The sequence below is a fragment of the Ursus arctos genome, unplaced genomic scaffold, assembly GCF_023065955.2.
Source record: "Ursus arctos isolate Adak ecotype North America unplaced genomic scaffold, UrsArc2.0 scaffold_23, whole genome shotgun sequence".
NCBI lineage: Eukaryota > Metazoa > Chordata > Mammalia > Carnivora > Ursidae > Ursus > Ursus arctos.
Genome location: NW_026622908.1, coordinates 46,756,988 through 46,779,471, shown reverse-complemented (window position 1 = coordinate 46,779,471; position 22,484 = coordinate 46,756,988). Strand labels below are relative to the sequence as shown.

The following is a 22,484-nucleotide window of genomic DNA, read 5'->3' as shown; positions in this document are numbered from 1 at the left end:
ATGCAGCTCCATTCTGGGCTTCGGAGTGCTGGCCCCCACCCCCGCCCCCTGTCCCTCACCCCGGAGGCCTCTTCTGCCTCCTTTTCAGCAAACAGGATCCTGGCAGACCCCCCATGTGAGGACTTAAGCCACTTTTATTACAACGTCACCTCAACGTGCACAAACATTCCACTGTGTACAGACACGTGCTTGTAGCTCTTACACTAGCAGGAAGCCACAATGGGTTTTGATGTTATTTTTTTATTACATTTTATCTGTATCATTAATTTTTTTAAGTAGGCTCCACATCCAACACGGGCTTGAACTCACAATCCTGAGATCCAGAGTCGCACGCGCTACCGACTGAGCCAGCCAGGCGCCCCCAGAACAGATTCTTAAATTAGCCCCGAAGAAAACTACAGGAGCAGGAGCACAGCGAGGGGATGAGCTCGGGCTACTCTGCAGCAGCGGGCCTCCCGTGGCCGCTTGCTCGGCGGTGAGGTTCATCGACAAACCCCGGTCCTGGGGGGCACCCGCCACGCCTCAGTGGGTCCGCGGTCATTGGCGTGAGGCTCACGCAGACACAGAACATTTCCACTTCTTCATCCGCGTGTCACCTGGCCACGGGTGTCCTCATCAGCCAGGGGGTGAGGGCAGCAGGGCCGGGCCCCCACACCTTCAGGGGGCTGGGTGCACTGTGGGGCTGGCCTCCCCAGGGACTGGCACCACCACAGTAAGCACAGAGCACACACACGGTATTTGGAGCTTGTCCTACAGGTGGCTTGGGTCTCCTAGACATTGAACACTGGTCTAGAGTCACCCTCTCAGGGACCTTCCCAAACACAGACACCCCTAACAGTGCTCAACAACTCCCCCTTACCGCGGGACAAGGGCTTGGCGGTCTGGAATCGCGTTGCAGGGTCTTCAGGCCGACACTCATCCGGCCTGGTCACTCACCCAGGGTCCCCACCCGGGGAACTCTCTTGGCAGCGCCATCGCTGGTGTATCGCCTCCTCCAGGGAGCCTCCTTGGATTGTCCGAAGAGCCTGAGGGAGAGAAGGGGAAGGTCTTCCCAGGGCGCCCCTGGACGCGGGCCCGTCCCTCCCCCCGCGCGGTCCCTCCAGGGCTCAGGCCAGCGGGTTGGGGGCACCCGGGTCTGACCCCCAACCGAGCGCGTGCTCGAAGGGGGGAGGGGCTGCGCGCTCGGACGGCGGGAGGCGGGGCCGGGGCGGGGGAGGTGGGCGGGGCCTCGGCGCCCTATAACAGGCGGCGGGGGCGCGCGCGCGGGCAGAGAGCGAGCGCGCAGCGGCGGCGGTCAACCCAGTGTGCCCCGGCCCAGCCTCCCGCGCCCCGCGCCCCCGAGACCCTGCGCCCCGCGCCCCGGGCCCGCGTCCCGGACCCGCCGCCAGCCAGGCCCCGCGCCCAGGACCGGCCCGCACCGCGCACCCCGCAGGCCGCTCGCCGCCCGCGCCGCCATGGGGGTGGAGGGCTGCACCAAGTGCATCAAGTACCTGCTCTTCGTCTTCAATTTCGTCTTCTGGGTGAGCCCCGGCTGGAGGAGGGCGGGGGCCAGGGGCGCCCCGAGCCCGGCAGGCCGCACGCCTCGCTAGGCCCAGCAGAGGGGGCGCAGCCAGGCCGCCAAGTTGCGGGGCCACCTGTGGGCGCCGGGCGCGGGTGGGGGTCCTGGGCCGGCTGGCGGGGAGGTGGGGGTCGTCCGGGGAGGGTTGCTGCGAGCCGGATCTCGGGGCTTCTGTGCGGCCGGGCCCAGGGCCCCGCGGCCGGGCCGGGGCGTTTGGGGGCCTCGGGTCTGTGCCCGCCGGGTGATGGCGGCCGGCGCGGCGGGTGCGGGCTCGGAGCGGCGGGCCGCGGTGTCAGGGACCACCCCGCTTCGCGGGGACCGAGGGGGCTAGGGGGCGGGGCTCCCGGCGCCCCGCCCCCATGAGCTCATCGGGGCCTCCGCCCCTGGATGGGCTGCCGGGGCGGGGGCGGGGGGGGGCGCCCTCGGTCCGAGTCTTGGGAACCGTCCGCTCCGCGCTTGGCCCAGCCCCGCTCACCCCAGTGCGCCGCCGCCGCCCGGGGACGGCAGTGAGGGTCTGGGCCGGGGCGGCACCCGCGCAGGAAGCGCCTCAGCCCCTCGTGGCTCGCATGCTGGGCGCCAGCACCGCGGTCGCCGCGCTTTGTGGGGCCGGCCCCCCTCCACTCCTCAGCCAGTCCGAGATTGCGGTCCCCCCTCGCTCAGGAGGCTGTGGAGGCTTTGAGGGGAGTGGGGCTGGGGCGGCCGTCTTGAGCTGGCCCAGGGCAGGAGGCTCTGAGGACCTGCGGGTCTCTGCGTTCCTTCCTAGGGGGCCTGGGTCCCAGCGGATGCCCAGGTCTGGGCTTAGGTGTGGGCTTGGACATCCATCTTAGAAAGAAGTACCCACAGGATGGTCATCTTGGGGTGCAGGAGGGTTTCTGGGGCTCCAGGCTGCTGACCTGCAAGTTGCGTTTTCCTGGCCTGGGTGGTAACTGCTGGCCAGTGACCACGGTGCTTTCGTTTTGTTTCTGTTTCCTGCCTGTGTTGGAGTTGGGGAGGGGCCCTGAGTGGGTGCAGGAACCCCTCTCTTGGCCCTGCCCTGCTTCCCTTTGGCCAGTCCCCTGGGCAGTGCCTGGGACCCCTCTGGACCCCTCTGCCGCCCCGGGCTGCGCACCTCTTCTCAGAAAGGACCATGACAACATCCAGTGGACAGCGCAGTTCTCAAGTAGACTCGGGAGGGTGAACTTTTGGAATGGTCCCTGGAGCAAGTGTGGGGCAGGGGACGTCTGTTTCCCGTCTGGACAGCCGGTGGGTCCCAGTGTGGAGGGTCCCAGTGCGGATCTCGGGGCCGTGAGGTGTTGGGGGTGGGGAGGACAGAGACTGGACCAAGCTCTAGTTGGGGGTGGAGTGGAGGTGTCACACCCCACCTGGGTGGGTGGGGGCACAGGTGGGGGGGCCGCTGTGGCCGTTGGCCTCTGCCTGGGAGTGGGGAGCTGTGGGGCTGTCAGGAAGGGCCAGGTCTGGCCTGAACTGCCCCAGGGACCTTTGCCGAAGGGGTGGTGTTCAGTGCGATTTAGCTTTTGCCTGCTGTGACCTGGGCACGTAGGGGGTCAGGGGGACACCCAGATGCCCCTCTGCTGGCCTCGAGCCCATCCCCTACGAGCAGAGCCTGGATGTGGGGTGAGGACCCTGACCAGGGGGCGGAGGGTAGACGGAGGTACAGGATGTGTCCTGGAGCGGATTTTGTCCTCGGGCTGCGTGTCCGTGCTGGGTAAGTCCCTCCCCGCCACCCAGCCTGGGAGGTCTCCAGGGCAGCCCCGCTCACCCCCCACTCTGCTCGGGCGAGCCTGGTAGTTCCCCAGGCAGCTGGGGTGGAGGCCTAACACATCCCCAGGGGCTGCTCTTTATTGAGGCTGAAGGCAATGTTTCCAGGCCTCTCCCCTCCCGGGCCACCCAGCTGAGCATTGAGAACTGTATTCCTCTCTCTGGTCACTGTGGCCGCACCCACGTCTACAGTGGGGGCAGGCAGAGCTGAGCAGGGTGCGGCTGGGGGCCACCACTCTGGCAGGGCCCCTCTGTACCCTGGCGGCGTCCCGCCTCCCCCGGCTGATGGCGTGCTGCTACGGGGTTGGTTCTGGATGGTGAGCGCTCACCCCACTGCTCGGGTCCAGGTCCTGGGCCTTGGCTTCCTGCGCTCCCTAAGGTGGCCGTCCTCCACATCCCATCCCCGGGGCCGGTGGATAGCCAACACCCATAGGGGCGAACTCAGGAAACCATCATAGGGCCCGGATGGCCAGCAGGAAGACTGCTGTCCTTGGCTGGTGTGGGCAGTGCCCTGGGGAAGGGGCTTGGGTGCCCCAGAGGGCGTTGGGTGAGGGAGGGCCCCTGGTGCCTGGTCTGACTCTCGCTTGCCGGGTACCCTGGCCACCGTGCAGGAATGGGTGCTGAGGGGAGCCAGGAGAAGACGTTGACAATGGGTGTCTGCATTGGGGCACTCTTAAAAAGTTCCGTTGTAGAGAGTGACAAGGCTCCCACCTGGGAGCAGGCTTCAGAGGTGGCCAGGCTGGCTTCTCCGGGAAGGAGCCCCCTCACCCTGCACGCCCACAGGCGCGTCTCTCTCCTCCAGTAGCCGGGACTTCGGGGCCCTAGGCAGTGTGCACTCAGTATGTCTGACCACAGCCTGCTTTGGGGTTCCCTGGGCTGGTGGGCATCATCAGGCCGTGAGGCGGGGACAGGAGTGGGAGCATGAGCGGCAGCCCGGGCCAAGCCTGGGAGACGGTGCAGACACCCTGCCCAGCAGCGTGGAAATCCTTCCGGTTGGGGTGGGACCCAGAGTTTCCTGGCAGAGGCCGCTGGTGCTCAAAGATCCTGCTGCTGGGCATGTCAGGAAGAGAGAGGCTCCCCTCCGTGTGACCTGGGGCAGGCAGCTGGCACGCGTGAGCCCCGCTCGCTTTCCTCATCTGTGAAGTGGGTACGATCACAGGCCTGTCCTTGGAGGCTGGCCAGAGAGAGCGCAGTGCCCCGCGCCTGGGCCTGGCCACTCCTGCAGCCTGATGCCTTCAGTGGCTGTCTTCCAGAGGTAGGGCAGCCAGACGGGGCTGGGAACAGGGCTGATTAGAAGCCTCGCTAACTGGCATTTAATTCTCGCTTCCAGACAGCACATGACTGTCTGTCACTTAGCGGTTCTGTCGCCTTCCTTCCGGGAGAGGGGATGTGTGACCCTGGCAGGCTCTGGGTGGGGGTGGGGATTTCCTGTGCCGGTTTCAGGGGGTGGGCGAGTGGACGGACTGAGTGGCAGAGCTTTGGGGGAAATGGCTGTTGGGCTGGGACAAGAAGAGGAAGTCTGTGGTCTGTCCCTGGAACGAACTACCCCCCCGCCCCAAGAGGATGTCCAGGCACCAAGAGTCCTGGGACCCTGGTGGGTGCAGCTCCAGGGCTGATGCAGTGCCCCCCCCTCCCGCCAGGGGGTTCCCACCCCCCCACCAGCTCAGGTCTGCCTCCAGAAGTTGAGTTCATCCCCAGTTTCTGGCTCATTCTGGTTTGAAGTCCAGACAGGGAGATGGACCCAAAAAGGCCCTCCCCCCAAATCATCTGCCCCATTGCTTCATTCCAGTGCCTGAGACTCCGAGAGGGCAAGAACCCAGGGTCATCAAATCAATACAGCAAAGTCCAGGCACCTGTGGGAGGAGTTGATGGGCACCTTTGCACCGGCCCAGTGTTTCAGGGTGGGGATAGGGGAGAGGCACAGGGGTTCTCTCTATGGCCAGGGCACGCAGTGAGGCCTGGGTGGTGTTCAGCCCTGGAGCTGCCCCATGGCCAGCATGCCTTATCCTTGTCCAAGAACCAGGCTCATCTGCAATTGGCCCTCAGGACCCTTCTCCCGAGTTGTTTTCCATCTATCCTGCAGAATGTGGTCTGACCCAGCATGCTTCCAGAAACCTCTAAACTTCTCAGTGCTCTCCTGCCCCCAGAGCACACAGAGTTCCTACTCTGGGGCCTGGCCCAAGCCCCTCCTGATGGCAGAGCTGGTGCTAATTCACACAGGACCACTTGGAGGCTTCCAGGTGGACCCCCAGATGCTAGGGGAGTGCCCCTGAGCAGGCAGGGGGCCATCCCCAGTGCGCTAGCGGAGGATTTCCCTTGCTAAGCTAGCTGCCAGGGAGGGGGCGGCCACCTTCCCTGGGCGTGAGATGAGGGCTGGCCAGAGGGAGGGGCTTAGGAGGTGGGGTTGGACCCAGAAGTTCCTCTAGTTGGTGGTGATGGTGCCCCGGATGGGGGAGCTGGGAGCCGCAGAGGCCTGGGGACCCCGGGGGCCAGCAGCTCGCTCAGCCAGGGCCGGGGGTTCATGCCCCCTTGTCCCTGTCTTCTAACTTTGAAAGTTAGCGCTGCTCCGCCTGTCCACGGTGCCTGGGTATCAGGGTCATTGTCAAGAAGGTAAAAGACAGGAAGCCAGGGCCGCCCTCCCTGCAGAGTCGGTGGCTGGGTGACCCACGCCCGGCTCGCCTGGGTTATAACTCGCCTGGGGGAATGTTGAGCAGCGCCCTGTAACCTGTCTTACCTGCACCATCATCTAGGGGTGGGTGCTGAGTTGGGTTCCACGCTGCTGCCGACAGCCCGTACCCGGCGCTCGGGCTGACACCCAGGGCTGGGAGGCACCCGGGTGCGACCAGGGCAACAGCAGTGAGTTCTGCCTGCCTCCCTGGGTCTCCAGTCCTGGGGCTGGGAGGCCTGAGCCCAGGAGCTCAATGCCCTTGGTCTTGGGAGGTGGGGGGTGGGGGCTTCCAAGAGGCCGTAGGTTTGGGAACCACCAACCCTGGTCTTGCCCCGAGCTCACGGGGAGCTCACCCTCTCACACAGCTGTGGCTCTGCTTGGCTGAAGGGCCCACACTGCTCCCTAACGCAGGGGCTCAGCCACCCACCCTTTGGATAGATGGCCTTTCACTTTGTCTCGAGGTGGTAAGACCCCCCAGCTCCCACAAGGTAGCACTCCCCTGGGCCAGCAAGGCCCTGAGCTGGAGCTGTCCCCTTAGCCTCCAGCTGGGGCCTGGCCATGATCATGCCTGCTGGGGTGGTGGGAGGCTGAGGTCCCCAGGTGACCATGGAGGAGGCCCTTCTGCTGCTTCCCAGCCTGGTATGACTCCAGGCCTGGGGCTCCCCTGGGACAGGGACAAAGCCATCCTGACCTGCCCTGGGAGCCCTCCACCTGCCCTCTGGTCCCCTGCCTGAGCCTCCCTGCCCCCATCTGCCTCCCCAGTCACTGCCCAGCCCACCAAGATCCTCCCTGTGTGACGCAGGCCGGCTCCTGCTGCATCCTGTCCTGTGCCTTTCACTGGCAGGTCCCTGGGACCTCTGTGTCCACGGGCCCCTCCCTGCAGGGACAGAGGGTCTTCCCCACAGTGGGGTCGGCTTGGGGCAGGGGAGCAGGCCTCCTCCTGGCTTCGCTCCCCAGGGTGGGATTGGATCTCTGATGTGCCCCTGGAGGTGGCAGGGTGTGGCGGGGGCCTGCACTCACCTCTTGGTGGGAAGTGGCTCCCGCAGCCCCTAGCTGGTGGGCCCCAGGAGGGCCTGGGTCATGACCCCTTGCTGCCTACTGCTAGATGCTGGGCCAGGCGGCTTCCTGAGGTCCAGGGGCCCCCAGCGAGGCTCTGCTTCCTGGCCGAGGTGAGGGTCCCTGCTGTTCCCTCCACACTTCCTGCCTTGAGCTGCTCGCAGAGGCCACGACAGGGCCATGGGGGCAGCTGCCCACCCCCAGGGAAGGCCTGAGTTGGGCCTGTGTCACCCAGGGAGGGAGGCGTCTGGCCCTGTCCCCTCATGGTGGGTGGAGAGCGAGGGTCAGTCTGCAGGAACCCAGGACCCCTACCCAGCTTGAGGGGTGCTGCCAGGACTCCCTCCTCCGCCCCCAGCCCATCCTAAAAGCATTTCTGCTGTACCTCTTCCTTCTGATTTAGCCCCGTGTCCCTGAGGGTATTTCCAGCCTTACTTCCTGCCTCTGGCCTTCACTGCCCTACTTGGTTGGGGGGGGTTCTCCAGGCTTCCAGGACCCCCTAGCCACCCAGCCAAGTGGGTGCTTCCTGGTGCATTTTCCCTCGAGCGTGTGCACCCCTGGAGGTGGGAGATCGGGGAGGAGAGTTGGGGTGGAGCCAGGTGCCCCCGCCCCGCCCCCCTTGCGGTGGAGCTCCCCCCCACCCCTGCCCCCAGCACCCTGCACTGCTGCGGGGAAGGTGTGAGTGACGCCAGCGCCCTTGCTGCCCCAGGGCCTCCGTGGGTGGGGCTGGGGGCGAGCGCTCGGGGTGTGGGGGCCCAGCGGCCGAGGGCACGCAGCCCCAGGCCTGCCCGGGCAGCACCCGCTCCCTCTTGCTCCCTTTCAGCGGCTTCTTGGAAACGGCCGGCGGGCCGGGCAGGAACCCAGCGTGCTTGGCAGTCCCCTCCTGTTTCAGCTGACGCCATTAGTTATCAATTCTCAGAAAGGAAGAAGAAAGAAACAGAAACAGAATCTTTCACAGAGTCCTGAACTGGCCGTGCTGTCCCCGCCGTGGGACCTTCCCTGTGGCCCAGCTAGCCGGCGCCCTCCCCAGCGCTGCTGCCCGCCCAGCTGCAGGGCCTCTCGGGGGCACGGCCTCCGGGGCAGGAGCAGATGGCCGCTCCGCTTCCGGTGGGTGAGGGGTCCTGTGACGCTGCGCAGAGGGCTCCGTGGGGGGGTCTCTACAGCTGGCCCGCCTGCTGGGACTCCCAGTGCTGGTGCTCGCAGCGGCCTTGTGCAGTGGCTGGGACATTAGCATAGGTAACTTCCATCCTCATTTTCCAGTAAGGGTGTGGAGGTGACCCCGATGTGCGGCGGGGCACCCTTGGCTGCCACGCTCCGGGCCCTACCCTCTCCCTGAATGCTGGACTCAGTTGTGTAATGCCCGTCCGGGCTCCACAGTTCTCAAGTCCCCGCTTTGACCCTAAAACCCCGGTTCTGTGGGCACGACTTCAATGCGACGTCTCCAGATGCTTGCCGCGGGCTCCGGGAAGCCTGGAGAGCCCAGCGTGTCTGGCTCCTCGCCGTGGGACCCGGTCGGCACCAAGACGGCCCCTGGGATCCTTTGGGGCCCAGAAGAAACATTTACTCCTAAAAGTCTTGCTTAGAAGTTCAGCCGTCGGGGACTGAGTGGGGAGTTGGGGGGTTAAATCAGCTTTATTGGACATAGAGTGCACGGATTTCAAACATACAAGTTTGACGTAGGTAGATCCCTGTGGAACGGTCACTGCGTCGCTATCATGGACACATCCAGCAGCCCCAAAAGCATCTGGGGACCTCATGATCCCGCCCCCGGCCCCCAGCAGCCGGTGGCCTGTGTTCTGTCACGGCGCGAAATTTGCATCTCTGACACTTTTGTAGAAAGGGAAGTTCTTTCTTTTTGGTGTGGTGTCTGTCACTCAGCACGGTTCTCTGAGCAGTACATTTCTCATTGCCGCTGGGACCCCACTGTGTTCTTGTTCATCTCGTCTGTGCACCAGTGGAAGGATGAGTGGGTTGGGCCCGGTCTGGGGCTGGGAACACCAGGGCCCACGTTGTGGTGTGGACACACACGTTCGCGTCCCTGGGCAGGCACCTGGGGTGGCAGGGGTGGCCGCGTGGCAGGTGTGGGCTGGGCTCGGAAGCTCACCGCATCCCGCTTGCTTCCACGTTCCTGCCAGTGCGTGAATGGCGGGGCATGAGCCTTCCCTTCCCCGTGGAGGGCTTTCCACCCCCTCTGAGTCGGGGTGCTGCCTTTGTCCCTCCCTGGTTGGTGATCTGCCCCCTGCCACGCGGGTTTCCTCGTCTGGGAACAGGGTTAGACCTCGCCACCACTGCGTTCACCTGGCCCCACCCCGGGGGTCTGTGCAGGGCCTGGAGGGCCCGGGGTCCCGGCAAGCAGGGGCACGTCGGTACTGGGTCCTCCCAGTCTGAAGGCAGGACCGCTCCCTCTACCTCCAGGAGTGCAGACCTGGGGGCCACGGGGGGTCTGAGGCCGCCCCTGCCCCGGAGTGTGAAGGAAAGCCCTTCCCAAGCGGCAGAGGTGGCCACTGGGGAGTGGGACCAGCACTGCCCCCACTGCATTTCTGTTAGGACTGTGCACCCCAAGACACGCTTGTCTCCCCAGCTGCTGGGGCGAAAGTGGGAGAGGTCCCAGCCGGGCCAGGGGGCACGCGCCGCTCCACACTCCGCCCCCCTCCAGTGGTGGGGACAGGGAGGCTGAGTCGGGGCTTGTGGCCAGGGCTCTGGGACTACAGAGGGACTACAGAGGGAGGCCCGGGACAGGGGCTTCCCCGCCCCTCCCCCTCCGTCCTGGGACTTCTCACAAAGGCAGCTCTGGACCACAGTTTCAAAAGAGAACAAGTGACGGTTTCAAGCCAGAGTTACCACGGCAACCCTCAGCCTCGACACCGCCTCCCCGAGGAGCCACAGATGGCAGCCACCTCGGGAGGCTCTGAGGACTCTGGGGCGCCCGCCCTGCCTCCGTGGTCCTGTGGGCCCTCTGGCCCTGTCCCGCTGCCACCAGGTGCCACCGAGAGGCCCAGGACGCTGGGAGCTGGAGGCCCTGCCCTTTGAGGGCTCCGAGGTGGCCGGAGGGCCATGGGAGGGGACCCCGGCCAGAGCAGGTGCACGGCAGGCCCTTGACGGCCCTCCCCACACCTGTTCGAGGACAGGGCAGAGCCTCAGAGCCTCGGCCTGCCCCTCCAACCAGACCTGGAGCTCTGGGAGAAGTGGGCTGAAAAATGGAAATCCCGGGCTAGTGGGGGGCAGACGGGTGCTCCGAGGGAGCTGTGGGCATGAGCCCCGCCAGCCTTACTGTCCGCTGAGCCCGGTGTGGAGGGCCCCGGGGAGCTGCTGGGGCTTTCCATGGGGCAGCCCGTGGGACTGGGGCCTGGAGTCATACACACGCCGCCGGCAACCACGTCGGGGGTCTGCTCCCTGGCCGGGGCCTCGGGGCAGGTGCCTATCTGGCCAGGTGGTTTTCTTGGGGGGGTTTCTCCCTGCCGTGGGACATGCAGCTCTGGGCCTGTGTGTGTGTGTGGGGCGGGCGGAAATCAGTGTCTGCTGCTGCGGGCCCGAGGTGGTAGGAAGAGGAAGCCGGGAGCTGGCAGCTGCGTAGCAAGCCCTCTGACCCGCACCAAGGCTCGTAGCCCTGGGAGCAGCTCACCCCGGTGGGGCGTCTGAGGCTGGGACGGCCTGGAGGACAGGAGGCAGGGGCATGGAGGGCAGCGCGGCCGCTGGCCTGGGTTGGTGAGATGTGTAGGCTGGCCCGGCATGGTCTGGGCTCCCCTTCAGCAATGCGCCCCCCACCCCCCCGCCATGGCCCTGAGCTCACAGGATGGTGAGTCTGGAGGGACTCCCTGAGCCAGAAGCCCCTGCCCCTCCCGCCAGGCTCTGAGCAGAGCCCCCTTTCCTGCCCCTGTGGCTCAGGAGGCCCCTCCCCTGGCCTCTCTGGGAGCACAGCGTGCTTCCTTCCTCCTGCAGCGGCTTCCCTTCCCAGGGTTGACAGCAGTAAGGATTTGTCCTGCAAATGGCCCAGCCCCTTGCGCCCGTGGCTTCCTGGATGCTGCCAGCCTCTGCTGCCTCCCCATGTCTGTCGTTCCCTCCGTTGGCCCCACCAGGGCCCTGGTGGCATCAGATCCCCACCCCTCTTTCTCTTGACACCAAAGACTTGGAGTCCCCTGCACGGGGTTCCTAGATGAGCTGAGGACTATTGGAATCACCCCCTTAGAGGAGGGGCCTGCGGTCCCTGGGGTCCTCGGGTCTGGTGGGGACTGTGGCCAGATTTAGAAAACAAAAACACAGGACATCCAGTTACATTTGAGCTGTAGTTAAAAAAATCAATGCTGTTTTGACATAAGCGTGCCCCATCCAGTATCGGACATGTGGTCCCCAACATCCAGGCCTTCCTTCCCGGGGCATCTCAGGTACTAGGTCCGCACAGCAGACGTGTGGAGCCGGCAGGCAGCCCAGACCGCCGCAGTGCCTGGCACCCCACCTGGAGAGGGTTCCCCCGGGCTGGCAGGCAGGTGGGGCGAGGGCCCAGCACCTGCCCCCCTGCATGTTGGTGTGGTTCAGCCCACTCACCGCTGTGGCGCTCTGGGCACGTAACCCTGCACCTGTTCTTTCCCCAGCTGGCCGGAGGCGTGATCCTGGGTGTGGCCCTGTGGCTGCGCCACGACCCGCAGACCACCAACCTCCTCTATCTGGAGCTCGGAGACAGGCCTGCGCCCAACACCTTCTATGTAGGTGAGTCACCTGGGGGTCCCAGGACCTGGCTGGCTCTGGGCTGGGGACCAGCAAGAACGACCCTCAAGGCGTCTGATCATGACTGCTGCAGACAGGCGGTCAGGAAGGGCTTCCAGGAGGAGGCAGGGCGTGGGCCAGCTCCATGGGGCTTGCTGTGTGCTGGGCTGCTGGGCAGGACGAGGCCTGCCAGGAAGGGCTCTTTGGGAAAGAGGGTGAGACAGAGACAGAGCGTGGGTGGAGTCAGGTCTGCCCCGGGGGCCTTGCAGGCCTGGGTTCAGAGGAGGTCCACTGCCTGGCTGGGGTGGGGGGGTGGGGGGGTGCGTGGGGCAGGAGTCAGGCTCCCAGGCAGCGCTGGAACTTCACGGGATGTGTGGGCTGTTGGGACCCCACCAGATGGCCTCTGGGGGCTGATTCGGGGCAGGAGGCCGCTGGGTGGGGGCGGGGGAGCTGTGTCTCGTGGTGGGTATTTCGGGGGAGGCTCGCGGGGAAGGGGTGGGGCTGGATGCCTGCCTGGGCAGCAGGACTGGCAGCTGAGGCAGCTGGCGCTGAGGGGGAGGGAGACTCAGGCCCCAGGGTGAGGCAGGGGCCAGCGTGACTCAGGCTGCCCCCCCCCAGCCACACCTTGCTGCCTTATTAGGCTGCCTGTCTGCCTCCCAGGCACCAGCTGTGGCCCCCTCAGGGGATCGAGCCCCCACCCCTGCCCCACCCTGTCCTGCGGAGCCTCGCTCCTCCTTAGGTTGGTCCCCAGCCAGTGGGAGGCAGGGCCTGGCCCTTGTGGGGCTCTGGAAGCCTTGTTTCTGTCCTTTAAAGGAACGGCCTGGCCTGGCCCCTCGGTCCCCACAGGCCTAGCAGCAGGGCAGGAAGTGTGTGGGGGCCTTTAGGGTTCGGGGCTCCGTGTTAAGACCAGTGGTCCCCCACTGGCCTGGTATTCTGGGTGCAGCCCAGAAGGGGTCTGGGTCCCTCCCAGCTGCTGTTCCAGGGGGGAGGGGGGCACGTGCTTGTGATGGATGCTGGTTGTTGAAGCAGGGATGCCCCAGGGCCCCATGGAGCCACAAAGGGGATGTGTGTCCCTTCCCAGCCCATGACCTCTCTGAGCTGTAAGGTGGACAGGTCTGACTCAGGAGCACCAGTGGGGTGGCCCCTTTCCTCCCTGGAGACGGGAGCCTGCAGCTCTGGCCGTGGTTTCCCAGAGCCAGCTGTCCCTGGAGGGGTTCCCGAGCCTCCATCTCCAGAGTCCTAGGCTCCCCCTGGGCTGTGGGGCCCCTCGAGGTTTTGTCTCCGGAGGAGAGGGCCCCCCGCCGCCTGCTCCAAAGGCACCCCCGAGGACCATCACCCAGGGTCTGCCAGGGGCCGTGCACCGTCAGGAGCAGGGCAGTCCTAGCTTTGCTTGCGTGTCCAGGGCAAGCAGGTACCCTCCAGACCCACGAGAACTGTCTGTCTCCCGCAGACCTCCTCCCAGGTGTCCCCCTTCCCTTCCCCAGGGGTTCAAGCCCGCAGCATCCTCTCTGGGGGCTGCTGCTCTCTGCACCCCCTCTCCAGGGCCTGGGGTGCTGGTGATTTGGGAAGGGGTCACCCTCCCGCCTCATGGCCGGGGCAGCTCCTGCTCTTGCGGTCCTCTCCATCTGGTCCAGCTTGGTAGAGTAGCTGACGGCTCCCTTGGTCCAAGCCAGGACTGGGCTGGGAGGGCTCCGGAGCCCCGGTCACAGGCTCGGGGACCGGCCGGGCACCCGGCGATCTGCTGCTTCTGTTCCGGCCCTTGCCATGAGGAGCGAGGCTGCGGGACTGTGCCCGGACCCCAGGGGGGAGGTGGTCCCATAGGATAAAGCAGGCGCTGTCCTACCGGCCTGCCCCTCACAGCTGCCACGTCGGGCTGTCACCGTGGGGCCCGACTCTGAGTTGCAGGGGCCGCCACTTGCCTCTCCTGGCACTGGATGGGGGGCTGCCCTAGGGGAAGCAGCTCCAGCCACTGGACCACTTGCGGGGCCGGGTAGAAGCAGGGTTTCCCAGCCCCGGGACCCAGGCTTCTGCAGCGGCCCCGTGGGCTGCCGAGTCCCTGCCCATCCGGGACTGGCCTCCTAGAGCCTCCTACTGGCCCCGAGGTGGGCTGGGCCTGCCAGGGAGGCGGGGGAGCAGATGTGGGCCCTGACAAGGGTTCTTTGTCCCATGCTGGCGGGGGGGGGGGCAGGTTACCAGGGCCCCCTCAGCATCCAGAGCGACACTGCAGAGCCCAGTGGGTCCCCAACCACACTTATCAGAACCAGACCTGTCTGGGTGGGCCGTGGGCACCAAGAAGGCAGTGCAGCCAGGCCAGAGGCACCCCCCCCACCGTGTGCTGGCCCTTCCTGCCTCCCCAGGACCCCATGCCCAGCCTGGTGGGTACCCCTGTGTGCCATCCTGGAACTGTCCCTCCCACACCATGCACCATCGTCTGTGGGGCCACCCCAGCTGCCAGGCCACCGCCTCCAGTAGGCTCCAGTCCCTCGAAGCTGATCGAGCCCACTCCTCCAGCCCAAGGAGCCACATGGAGCCGCTGGATCTGACCCCCTGTCCGAGAGGAGTGGGCACGGCCCTGTGCACCAGGAGGGGGTGATCCTCGTGGCCCCCACTGGGCTGCAGAGGCTCTCAGGAACCGGAGTGGATGCAGGCTGTCCACGGGCCTCCCCCCAGGAGGGAGGCCGTGTAAAGATCTGTTGGCAGAGCTCTCCGAGCTCTGTGCTGTGCCAGTCAGTCCTGGCCCGGCCCTCGGAGGCCTAGCTCACAGGGTGCAGACCCGCGGGCGGAGGAGGGGTGCAGGCGCGGGAGGGGCGCTCGCCTGGTGGCCAGGCTGCAGTGCCCTCACTGCTCCTCGGGGGCAGGGTGGCCCGAGTCCTGGGCAGAGGGTATGGGAGGGGCTCTGGGGGGGGACACTGCTCACTGAGGGTGTCCATTGCTCCCCCATAAAGGCATCTATATCCTCATCGCCGTGGGTGCCGTGATGATGTTCGTGGGGTTTCTGGGCTGCTATGGGGCCATCCAGGAGTCCCAGTGCCTGCTGGGGACGGTAAGTTCCGGGGCCGGGTGGGGGCGGGAGGGGGGTGCAGAGGCAGAACCCAGAGTTCTGCTGGAGGCACCCCGTGTTCAGCTCTGATGGGCCCCCTTGCCAGTGTGGCCTTGGAGGGGGGCTCACGGGGTGGCCTGGGGACCTTTCCCAGAATGTCAGCCCTCCGGGTTCCCTGTGCAGTTCAGAAATCCCATCCTGGTCGATTGCTGTGACGTCTGGTTCCTAACTCATAGCTCTACAGTGGCCTTTCTTTGTGTTTAATAAAAAGCCACAGATACAATAGAGGGCATGTCCTAGTCCCTCGGCCAATCTCATTGGGGAAGCTGAGGCCAGGCCAGGAGGCATGGGCAGTGGGCGCCGGTGTCATGGTGACCCCCTACCCACAGGGAGAGGGAGACTTGGGGTACGGAAGGGTTCACTTGGGGCCAACCCCCCCTGGGGCTGTGCGGGCCTGCAGCCCCGACCCACTGAGCTCCGGCCTGCGGGGATGCTGAGAACCTCAGCAGGTCACAGCTGAGACCGAGTCTTCCCCCTCTACACGGCTCGTCCCTGGCCGGGACGTTCACCCGCACACACACCTGTCGGTCAGTCGGATGTGTCATCTTACATGGCCAGCCCTAAGCTGCCCCATGCCTGCTCTCATCCCCGGTGTCTCTGCCCTTCCCTCTGGGTCCTGCACGGCCTCCCCAGTTCTTCACCTGCCTGGTCATTCTCTTTGCCTGTGAAGTAGCCGCCGGCATCTGGGGCTTTGTCAACAAAGACCAGGTGAGCCTGGGACCGCAGCGGTGGGGTCCATCCTGGCCGGGCTGCAGGGGAGGAGGGCCTGCTGCTCAGGTTGTGGGGAATGGGTTGGGCCTACCCTTGGATTGCGGAGTGCTCTTTGGGGCTCCCCATGGGGCCTGCCTGGTAGAAAGGTCACAGAGGGCTTTCTGGAGGAGGCAGCACAGGGGCTAAGTAGGAGTCAGGGCCACCTGTCTCCCAGCCTCAGGCTGGGGGGGGGGGGGTGCATCCAGGTCTACCCTGGAAGCATCATGTTCTCGGGAGAGCCAGGTGAATGCTTGCCCCCCAGGGAAGGTCCCTGTGGTGGGGTGACCGCACCCCTCCTGCACACCCCTCCCCCAGATCGCCAAGGACGTGAAGCAGTTCTACGACCAGGCTTTGCAGCAGGCCGTGGTGGACGACGACGCCAACAACGCCAAGGCCGTGGTGAAGACCTTCCATGAGACGGTGCGGGAGGGGGTGCTGGGGGGAGGCGAGAGGGGGCATGGGGGGTTGTCCTCTTGGGTAAGGCCCGGCTGGGGTTGAGCCTGGCCCCAGCACTGACCTCAGGAACAGAAGGAGTACTGCAGACCTGGTGGGCCACGGAGCCCTCTCTGGGACGCCCCTGGGGGGATTCTCGGGGACCCACGGATCCCTAATAGCCACATGAGCCCGTTAGGCCAGGGTGCAGTGGGAGGAAGGGGAGGAGAGGGGCCCCTGAGCTCAGTTCTCCCCCTGGAGCAGACCGTCCCAGCCCCCCACCCTGGGCCAGACCGGGACAGCCTGCGGGATGTGTCCCTGGCCATCTCCCGAGGGTCATCTCTGCGTGAGGGCCCAGGGCTGACCGCAGGGTCCTCGGTTCCTGCAGCTCAACTGCTGTGGCTCCAGCACACTGTCTGCACTGACCACCTCTATGCTTAAGAACAACCTCTGTCCCTCGGGCAGCACCGTCATCAGCAACTTGTTCAAGGTACGTGGGGCCGGCAGGGCCTCCCAGGCTTGCTCCCGCGCGTCGACGCCACCAGCGCTGGGTGGGGCTGGCTGGTGCTGGCGGGTTGGGCCCACGGGGCGGCGAGTCTCTGCCCCCGGCTCCCAGTGGGAGAGTGGGTGTGGAGGGCGCCCCGGCCTCCTAGGTCAACACCCTCTTCGTGCGGCTCAGCGACCTGAGCAGAAGAGCGCACACAGCACGTTCCATTTCCACGTTTTAAAACGGGTGTGAGATAACCTGGCAGAGAGCAGGCCCCGGTCACACCTCTTCCAAGGGGTCGAGCCCCTCCCTGCTCTTCCGCAAGGAGCCCGGCCGCTGCACCGTGGGGGCCCGAGGGCCCGCGCCCCTGACCGTCTGCGGGCTGTCTCCCCCCGCCCACCCCAGGAGGACTGCCATCAGAAGATCGATGACCTCTTCTCGGGGAAGCTGTACCTCATCGGCATTGCGGCCATCGTGGTTGCTGTGATCATGGTGAGTGCACGGGCTGGGCATCCGCTCAGGGCGCCCCCCAGGACTGCCGGTGCTGACTGTCCCACCCAACCCCCCGCAGATCTTCGAGATGATCCTGAGCATGGTGCTCTGCTGTGGCATCCGGAACAGCTCCGTGTACTGAGCGGCCCCAGCCGCTGCCACTGCAGGGGAGGGCCGGTGGGAACCCTGCAGTGCCCCTGGAGTGACCGGACATTTCTGAGGAGGGGCCGTCACCGCCCGTGTATATAACTTCTCCGGTATTACTCTGCTCACTTATTAGCCTTTTTACTTCTGAGGTTATGTTTTTGTCCTGAAGTTCCCCGTTACCTTTCGGGGCTGAAGTCACCATAGACGGCGTGTGAGTGGGCCTTGGGGACTGTGAGGCAGGGGTCCCCTCTGCTTCTGCGGCTGCTGAGGGGGTCTGCCTGCTGCTCAGCCAGGCCTCTCCTGGGGGCCCCGTGGCCCACCCACCTGCCCCCCGGGCTGCACGGCTCATGCCTTTTTTAACTCTCGTTCCTCTCCCGCCACTTGTCTAGAGCCGGGTCTGCAAGCAGCCTTACGCCTTCAGTGCACCTGTCCTTTCTAACTCGTCACCTTCCACTGTAATTACATCTCGAAAGTCATTCAATAAAGAAGGAAAATCCAGGCATGCTAACCCACTGTCTGTGCGTGCAGCGTCCGAGACCCAGGGGGTGGCGGGAGGGGCAGGGGGCCCAGCAGCGGTGAGGCTCAGCTCTGGGGACCTTGCAGGGTGTGCTGGGCCCCCCGAGAGCACTCCGCAGGGCAGGTGCCCCTTCCGTGGGTTCTGTGCCACCATCCACAGCCCCCACCCAACCTCCCCCACCTATTCCTGGGGCAGCACAGCCCAGAGGGGGCAGTCAGATACTGTGGTGTAGGATGTGCTTGAGGTGGGGGGCCTGCAAGACTCCCCTTCCTCCTGGGGGACAGCTCTGACACCACCCCCTCCCATGCACTGAAGGGACTCTTCCTGGCTGGCTTGGGTGCTTATAAGTGTTCTGTGGAGAAGCTGGGTAGCTCCCGGCCTAAGCCGCATCTTGCAAAGGCTGGAGAGGAAGGTCTGAGCCTCTGCATGGGGAGCTCACCCGACCCACACCTGTGATGGACTGAGGCCCAGCTGCCACCTGGGGAACTGCTGGGTGATGTCACCACGAGCAGAGTGCAGGCGCTGACCTGGTGTATGCCAGACTGACCCCCTGAGGCCTCAAGCGCCTGGCTGGGGTTCACGCTGAGAACTCACAGCGGTCTCCTCTGGTGCTTATTTTATAAACTAGCCCTAGCCCTGCATTTGGGGTCATTGGGTCTCAGTGGGGTCTGCCCCTCCTGCCACACCCCTCTGCCTTCTGCGCCGGGGTGGGTCGCTGGGAGAACAGGGTGGCCCACGGAGCCCCCACCCCCTTACTTTGCCCTGTGAGACCCTGGGGCATCCTGGCCTCATGGCACAGGGCACGCAGCAGCCTCAGCCCGTGCTTGGCGTGGGGCGGGGGGCGGCCTAGGGGCCGTCCCAGGAGCGAGGCCTGGGCTTCCCGACCACTCCTAGACTGCAGCCACGAGAGGAGCGGGGGCCGGCGGGGGCCGCACAGGAGAGGCCGGGTGGACGCGGCCAGCCAGGCCATCGCGGTGGTCAGGCGAGGCCAGGACGCCTAGAGGTTGAGCCGAGGGCTCAGCTGAAACCCCTACCCCCTCCTTTTCCCCACGACTGGCGCGGTCCGGAAGCACCCGGCAACGGCGCCGCGCGCGAAGACGCACTTCCGGTTTGAGGCGGCCGCTGTGCTCGCGACTTCCAGCAGGTGGCGCTGGGGCCCCGGGAACGCGGAGGTGGCCGTTAGCCCTCGAGCATTTTGGGAGTCGCAGTACTGCCTCTTCCTCCTTCCTCCCCTCCCTACTCAATTCCGGCTCTTTGCGGGAAGGAGAGCCGCTGTTTCCGGGGAGGGGAGGCTCGGAAGAAAAGTGAGGACGCATGCGCAGGGGCTACGCGACCCGGCAGGCCGCGGGAGTAGCGGCCCAGTGCCTTGTGGGAGTCGTAGTTGTACAGGTGCGGATGCCGCGGCGCTGGTCCGGCGGAGGACTCAGTTTCCCAGAACGCCGAGCGCGGCGCAAGATGGAGCCCGCCGGGCGGCGCGGATCCGGTAGGTTTGTGGTGAGGGAGTGCGGCGCTGTCTGCCGGTCGCGTGTCTGGGAGCTCGCTGTCCGCAGCCTACTTGTCCAAGCCCGGAGCCCCCCCAGAGTGCTTCGTGTCTCCGGTCCCTCGCGGTCTGGGCCCTGGAACCCTATGCGGCCCAGGCCCCCGCCGGAGCAGAGAAAGCCAGGGGTTCTGCTCCCAAGCGGGGCCGCGTGCGCTGGCAGGGAAGCCGGTGGTCCCGCCCCCTGGGACAGGGCCCCAGCCCCCGAGTCCCCGAGCCCCCGAGCCCCCGGCCGCTGCACGCTCCTAGCCCACTGAGCTCACACACTCCCGGCTTTCCTATCGTGGGTTCCTATGAGTGTCCCACTGACCCGGCTACTTCTCTTAGTCGCGGTGGCGTCCCCGGCGGTGCGGACTACAGGAGCGCGAATTTGGGAAGCAGGAGTCTGGCTGGAGTTCTGGCTTTCCCTGCAACGTGCTGTGTGACTGGCACATTCTCCGTGTCTGGCCCTGCCGGCGCTAAACACGTGGGTGGGTGTGTTTCCTGCTCCCTTTCTCTCTTGGAGGTGTTCCTTCACTTGGGGAGTCGTGCCCCAGAGCAGTGGAGGTCCCGTCAGTGTTTGATCTACTGCGGGGCACTCGCGGCCGCTCCTGGCCCACTTGCCTGCTCCTTCGTGGGCGCATGACAGTGGGTCACCCTGGGCTGGGGGCTTGGCGGGGAGGACTTGGTGGATGAATGGGTGAGGCTGGGCTGCCCTCTGAGCCCGGAAATACAAGCTGCGAGGTACCCGCCTGGTCACACTTGGGCCACTAAACAAGTGTTGGTGGCATTTCTGTGCTCTGCTGGGAAGGTGAGGTCTGTGCAGGGTTGTGGGGGACGTGCCACTGGAAGTCACTGCAGGAGCTGCAGGGCTTGCCTCTGTCTGGAAGGATGCCCCAGGTGGTCATTACACCCCACTTCCTTGCGGATGCCTCAGATGCCAAGGACCCGGTTGCAGACTCCAGTGGAGCTCCCAGGGCCTCTCCCAGCAATCAGGAGCAGACCTTGCCTTGGGCCAGGCAGGTGGCCCAGTCTTTGTGGAGTGCTTGTGGCGTGCCACACGCTGTGCTGAGCAGTTAGTAAATGAGCCTACCTGACTGAGAGTGGAGAGCACAGGGTGCTATTGTGCCTGGGGTCAAGCCCTGGCTGGCTCCCTACTACCACAACCCCACCCCCGGGGGCCCCCTAGACGTGACTCAAGAGCATTGAATGAGGCGATCTTTACAAAGGATCTGCTCTCGGGCCTGACCTCTGTCTGGGCTCCGTAAACCCAGGACCACCCCTTGAGGGCTGTGGCACCACTTCTGCATCTTTGTGGTCTGATCTGATGGTTGGCTCTTCCCACCCTCAGCCCACTACAGTTGAGCAGCTGAACGGAGCCGGGACCAAGGCCACCACGCCTTTGCCAGTACTTCCCCCACCAGCACTCCAGTGTCCGCACAGACATCCATCAGACAAGGGAGGTGAGAGGGCTTTCAGGGGACGGGGATCTCTCCCTCGTGTTGTAGGACATAGTTTTTCCTGTGCATCCTGCCGCTGGCCCAGGGACAGTGGGTCTACAGGAGGGACCTGTCCTAAGTGACTGCGATCCTCAGAAACGAACTTCTTGGGCCGTTCCGGTGTAGGTGTGGTGCGCCCTGGGACACATGTCTGAGGCACGGGCAGGAGAGGCCCTGGAAGCTGAGCAAGGGACAGAGGCCGACACTCTGCCTTCCGACACCGTCTCTCTCAGCGACTCAGACTCTGATCTCAGCCCGCCTGGGGAGGCCCAGGGGGACTCAGACCCCGATGAGTCCCTGTTGCCTTCGCGGGGCCTCCCCACAGCCTCGGTGCGGCCATTCCACCTGAGGGGCACGAGCTCCACCTTCTCCTGGCGCAGCCACCACATCTTTGACTGCCTGGAGGGCGCAGCCAGGCAGCTTCCACCGTCTCTGGCCCAGACTGACCCGGGCGACAGTGGGGGCTTCCTGCCACCACCGGCACCCTCACACCAGCCTCCAGGAGAGGGTCCAGGCAGGGCCATTGAGAGCCCTGTCCCCCCGAAGTTGCCCCCGGTCCCTGACTATGTGGCCCACCCTGAGCGCTGGACCAAGTACAGCCTGGAAAGCGTGGCCGAGGTCAGCGAGCAGAGCAACCGGGCCGCCGCTCTGGCCTTCCTGGGCTCCCCGAACCTGGCTGCCCCCAGTGACTACATGCCCTCTTTCAACCAGGATCCTTCTAGCTGCGGGGAGGGAAGAGTTGTCTTCACCAAACCCACCCGAGCTGGCGAGGCCAGGCCTGAGAGGAAGAGGGCCCTAAGGAAGGCAGGAGAGCCAGGCAGGGGTGTGCCTGGGAATCTGGGTGCTGCAGGGGGCGAGGGCCCTGTGGAGCTGGCCCACCTGGCTGGGCCTGGGAGCCCGGAGGCTGAGGAGTGGAGCAGCCCCCATGGGGGCCTTCAGGAAGTGGGCATGCTACAGGGGGCTACCCACGCTGGGTCAGCAGCAAGGCCCCCAGTGGTGGAGACTGTTGGCTTCCATGGCAGCAGGAAGCGGAACAGAGACCATTTCCGGAACAAGAACAGCAGCCCCGAGGCCCCAGGTGCTGAGATGTGAGAGAAGAGACTGCCTGGCTGATGTTCCCTGATTAGGCTGGCAGAGGAGGGCAGCCAGGGCCACTGGCCACTTGGCGTGGAGCGCGGCTTGGGGCCCCAGCCCCCCGGGAAGGGAGCGCTGCCAGTGGGAGGTGCCAGCAGCCTGGGCTGGGGCTCAGGGTGTGGTGTCTGAAGCAGAGCTTGCCAGTGGACAGCAAAAACCCGGGTCCACCACGTGCCTGTGGGGCAACAGTAAAGGTTTGGTATTCCTCAGGCTTTGTGTCTCTGTGTAGACCGTCCACCTCAGGACCAGGGTGGCTGGGGCCTGGTCTGCCACCGGCACACCCAGGCGCCCTGTTCTCTCATTCCATCCTCCCCAACTTAGTGTCCAGGGGGCACGGAGGCTTTTTAAATTGATGTCTGGGTCTATCAGCCGTCCATCTTGGTCTAGAGCAAGAGGTAGAGAAGGCCCTGGGCACCTCACCAGGGGTGAGCTCACAATCCCAGCTGTCCAGCATATGCCTCCAACAGGGCTTGGGGCAAGGAATGCTGATGAAATGGGTCTCTAAGAGGCCAGAATGTGAGTGGGGGCAGGGGCCTTCCCCAGCCCTGGCCATTCTTGCCCCTTGGCTCTGGCCTGCCTGGGCCGTGTGTAATGATGGCCAGTGTCCTGGGACCACATCGCCAGATCAGCTGAGCTGTGCGCAGGGGCACTGCTCGTGTGGCCAGGCCCAAC

General features: G+C 65.4%; 2 protein-coding genes across 6 annotated transcripts; both read left to right on the top strand.

The window, feature by feature from the left end:
- Nucleotides 1-1,311: 1,311 nt before the first annotated feature.
- On the top strand, nt 1,312-17,654 carry CD81 (CD81 molecule). 4 transcript variants are annotated; one of them, XM_044378386.3, is made up of 8 exons: nt 1,312-1,520; nt 11,627-11,741; nt 14,684-14,781; nt 15,472-15,546; nt 15,904-16,008; nt 16,409-16,510; nt 16,833-16,999; nt 17,079-17,654. In XM_044378386.3, exons 1-7 carry the CDS (start codon nt 1,455-1,457, stop codon nt 16,992-16,994), a joined length of 723 nt encoding a protein of 240 aa, XP_044234321.1. In that variant the 5' UTR covers nt 1,312-1,454; the 3' UTR covers nt 16,995-16,999; nt 17,079-17,654. The 4 variants fall into 4 exon arrangements, with proteins under 4 accessions (XP_044234321.1, XP_026338711.1, XP_048072671.1 ...); XM_026482926.4 differs by having other exon boundaries at nt 1,320-1,520; nt 16,913-16,999; XM_048216714.1 differs by lacking the exon at nt 1,312-1,520 and adding an exon at nt 2,565-2,800 and having other exon boundaries at nt 16,913-16,999.
- Nucleotides 17,655-17,727: 73 nt separating this feature from the next.
- Nucleotides 17,728-22,021, top strand: TSSC4 (tumor suppressing subtransferable candidate 4). Of its 2 annotated transcripts, none has more exons than XM_044378385.3 (3): nt 17,728-19,146; nt 20,531-20,642; nt 20,805-22,021. In XM_044378385.3, the coding sequence occupies exon 3, from the start codon at nt 20,826-20,828 to the stop codon at nt 21,768-21,770; it is 945 nt and encodes a 314-aa protein (XP_044234320.2). In that variant the 5' UTR covers nt 17,728-19,146; nt 20,531-20,642; nt 20,805-20,825; the 3' UTR covers nt 21,771-22,021. The 2 variants fall into 2 exon arrangements, with proteins under 2 accessions (XP_044234320.2, XP_044234319.2); XM_044378384.3 differs by adding an exon at nt 19,528-19,670 and having other exon boundaries at nt 20,531-22,021.
- Nucleotides 22,022-22,484: the final 463 nt, after the last annotated feature.

Bases quoted from the DNA above. Each gene is read 5' to 3' on its own strand.
- CD81 (XM_044378386.3), top strand. From the start codon at position 1,455: ATGGGGGTGGAGGGCTGCACCAAGTGCATCAAGTACCTGCTCTTCGTC. The intron at 14,782-15,471 runs GTAAGTTCCGGG...CGGCCTCCCCAG, and splicing joins CCCAGTGCCTGCTGGGGACG to TTCTTCACCTGCCTGGTCAT. The intron at 16,511-16,832 runs GTACGTGGGGCC...CTCTTCCGCAAG, and splicing joins TCATCAGCAACTTGTTCAAG to GAGCCCGGCCGCTGCACCGT.
- TSSC4 (XM_044378385.3), top strand. From the start codon at position 20,826: ATGTCTGAGGCACGGGCAGGAGAGGCCCTGGAAGCTGAGCAAGGGACA.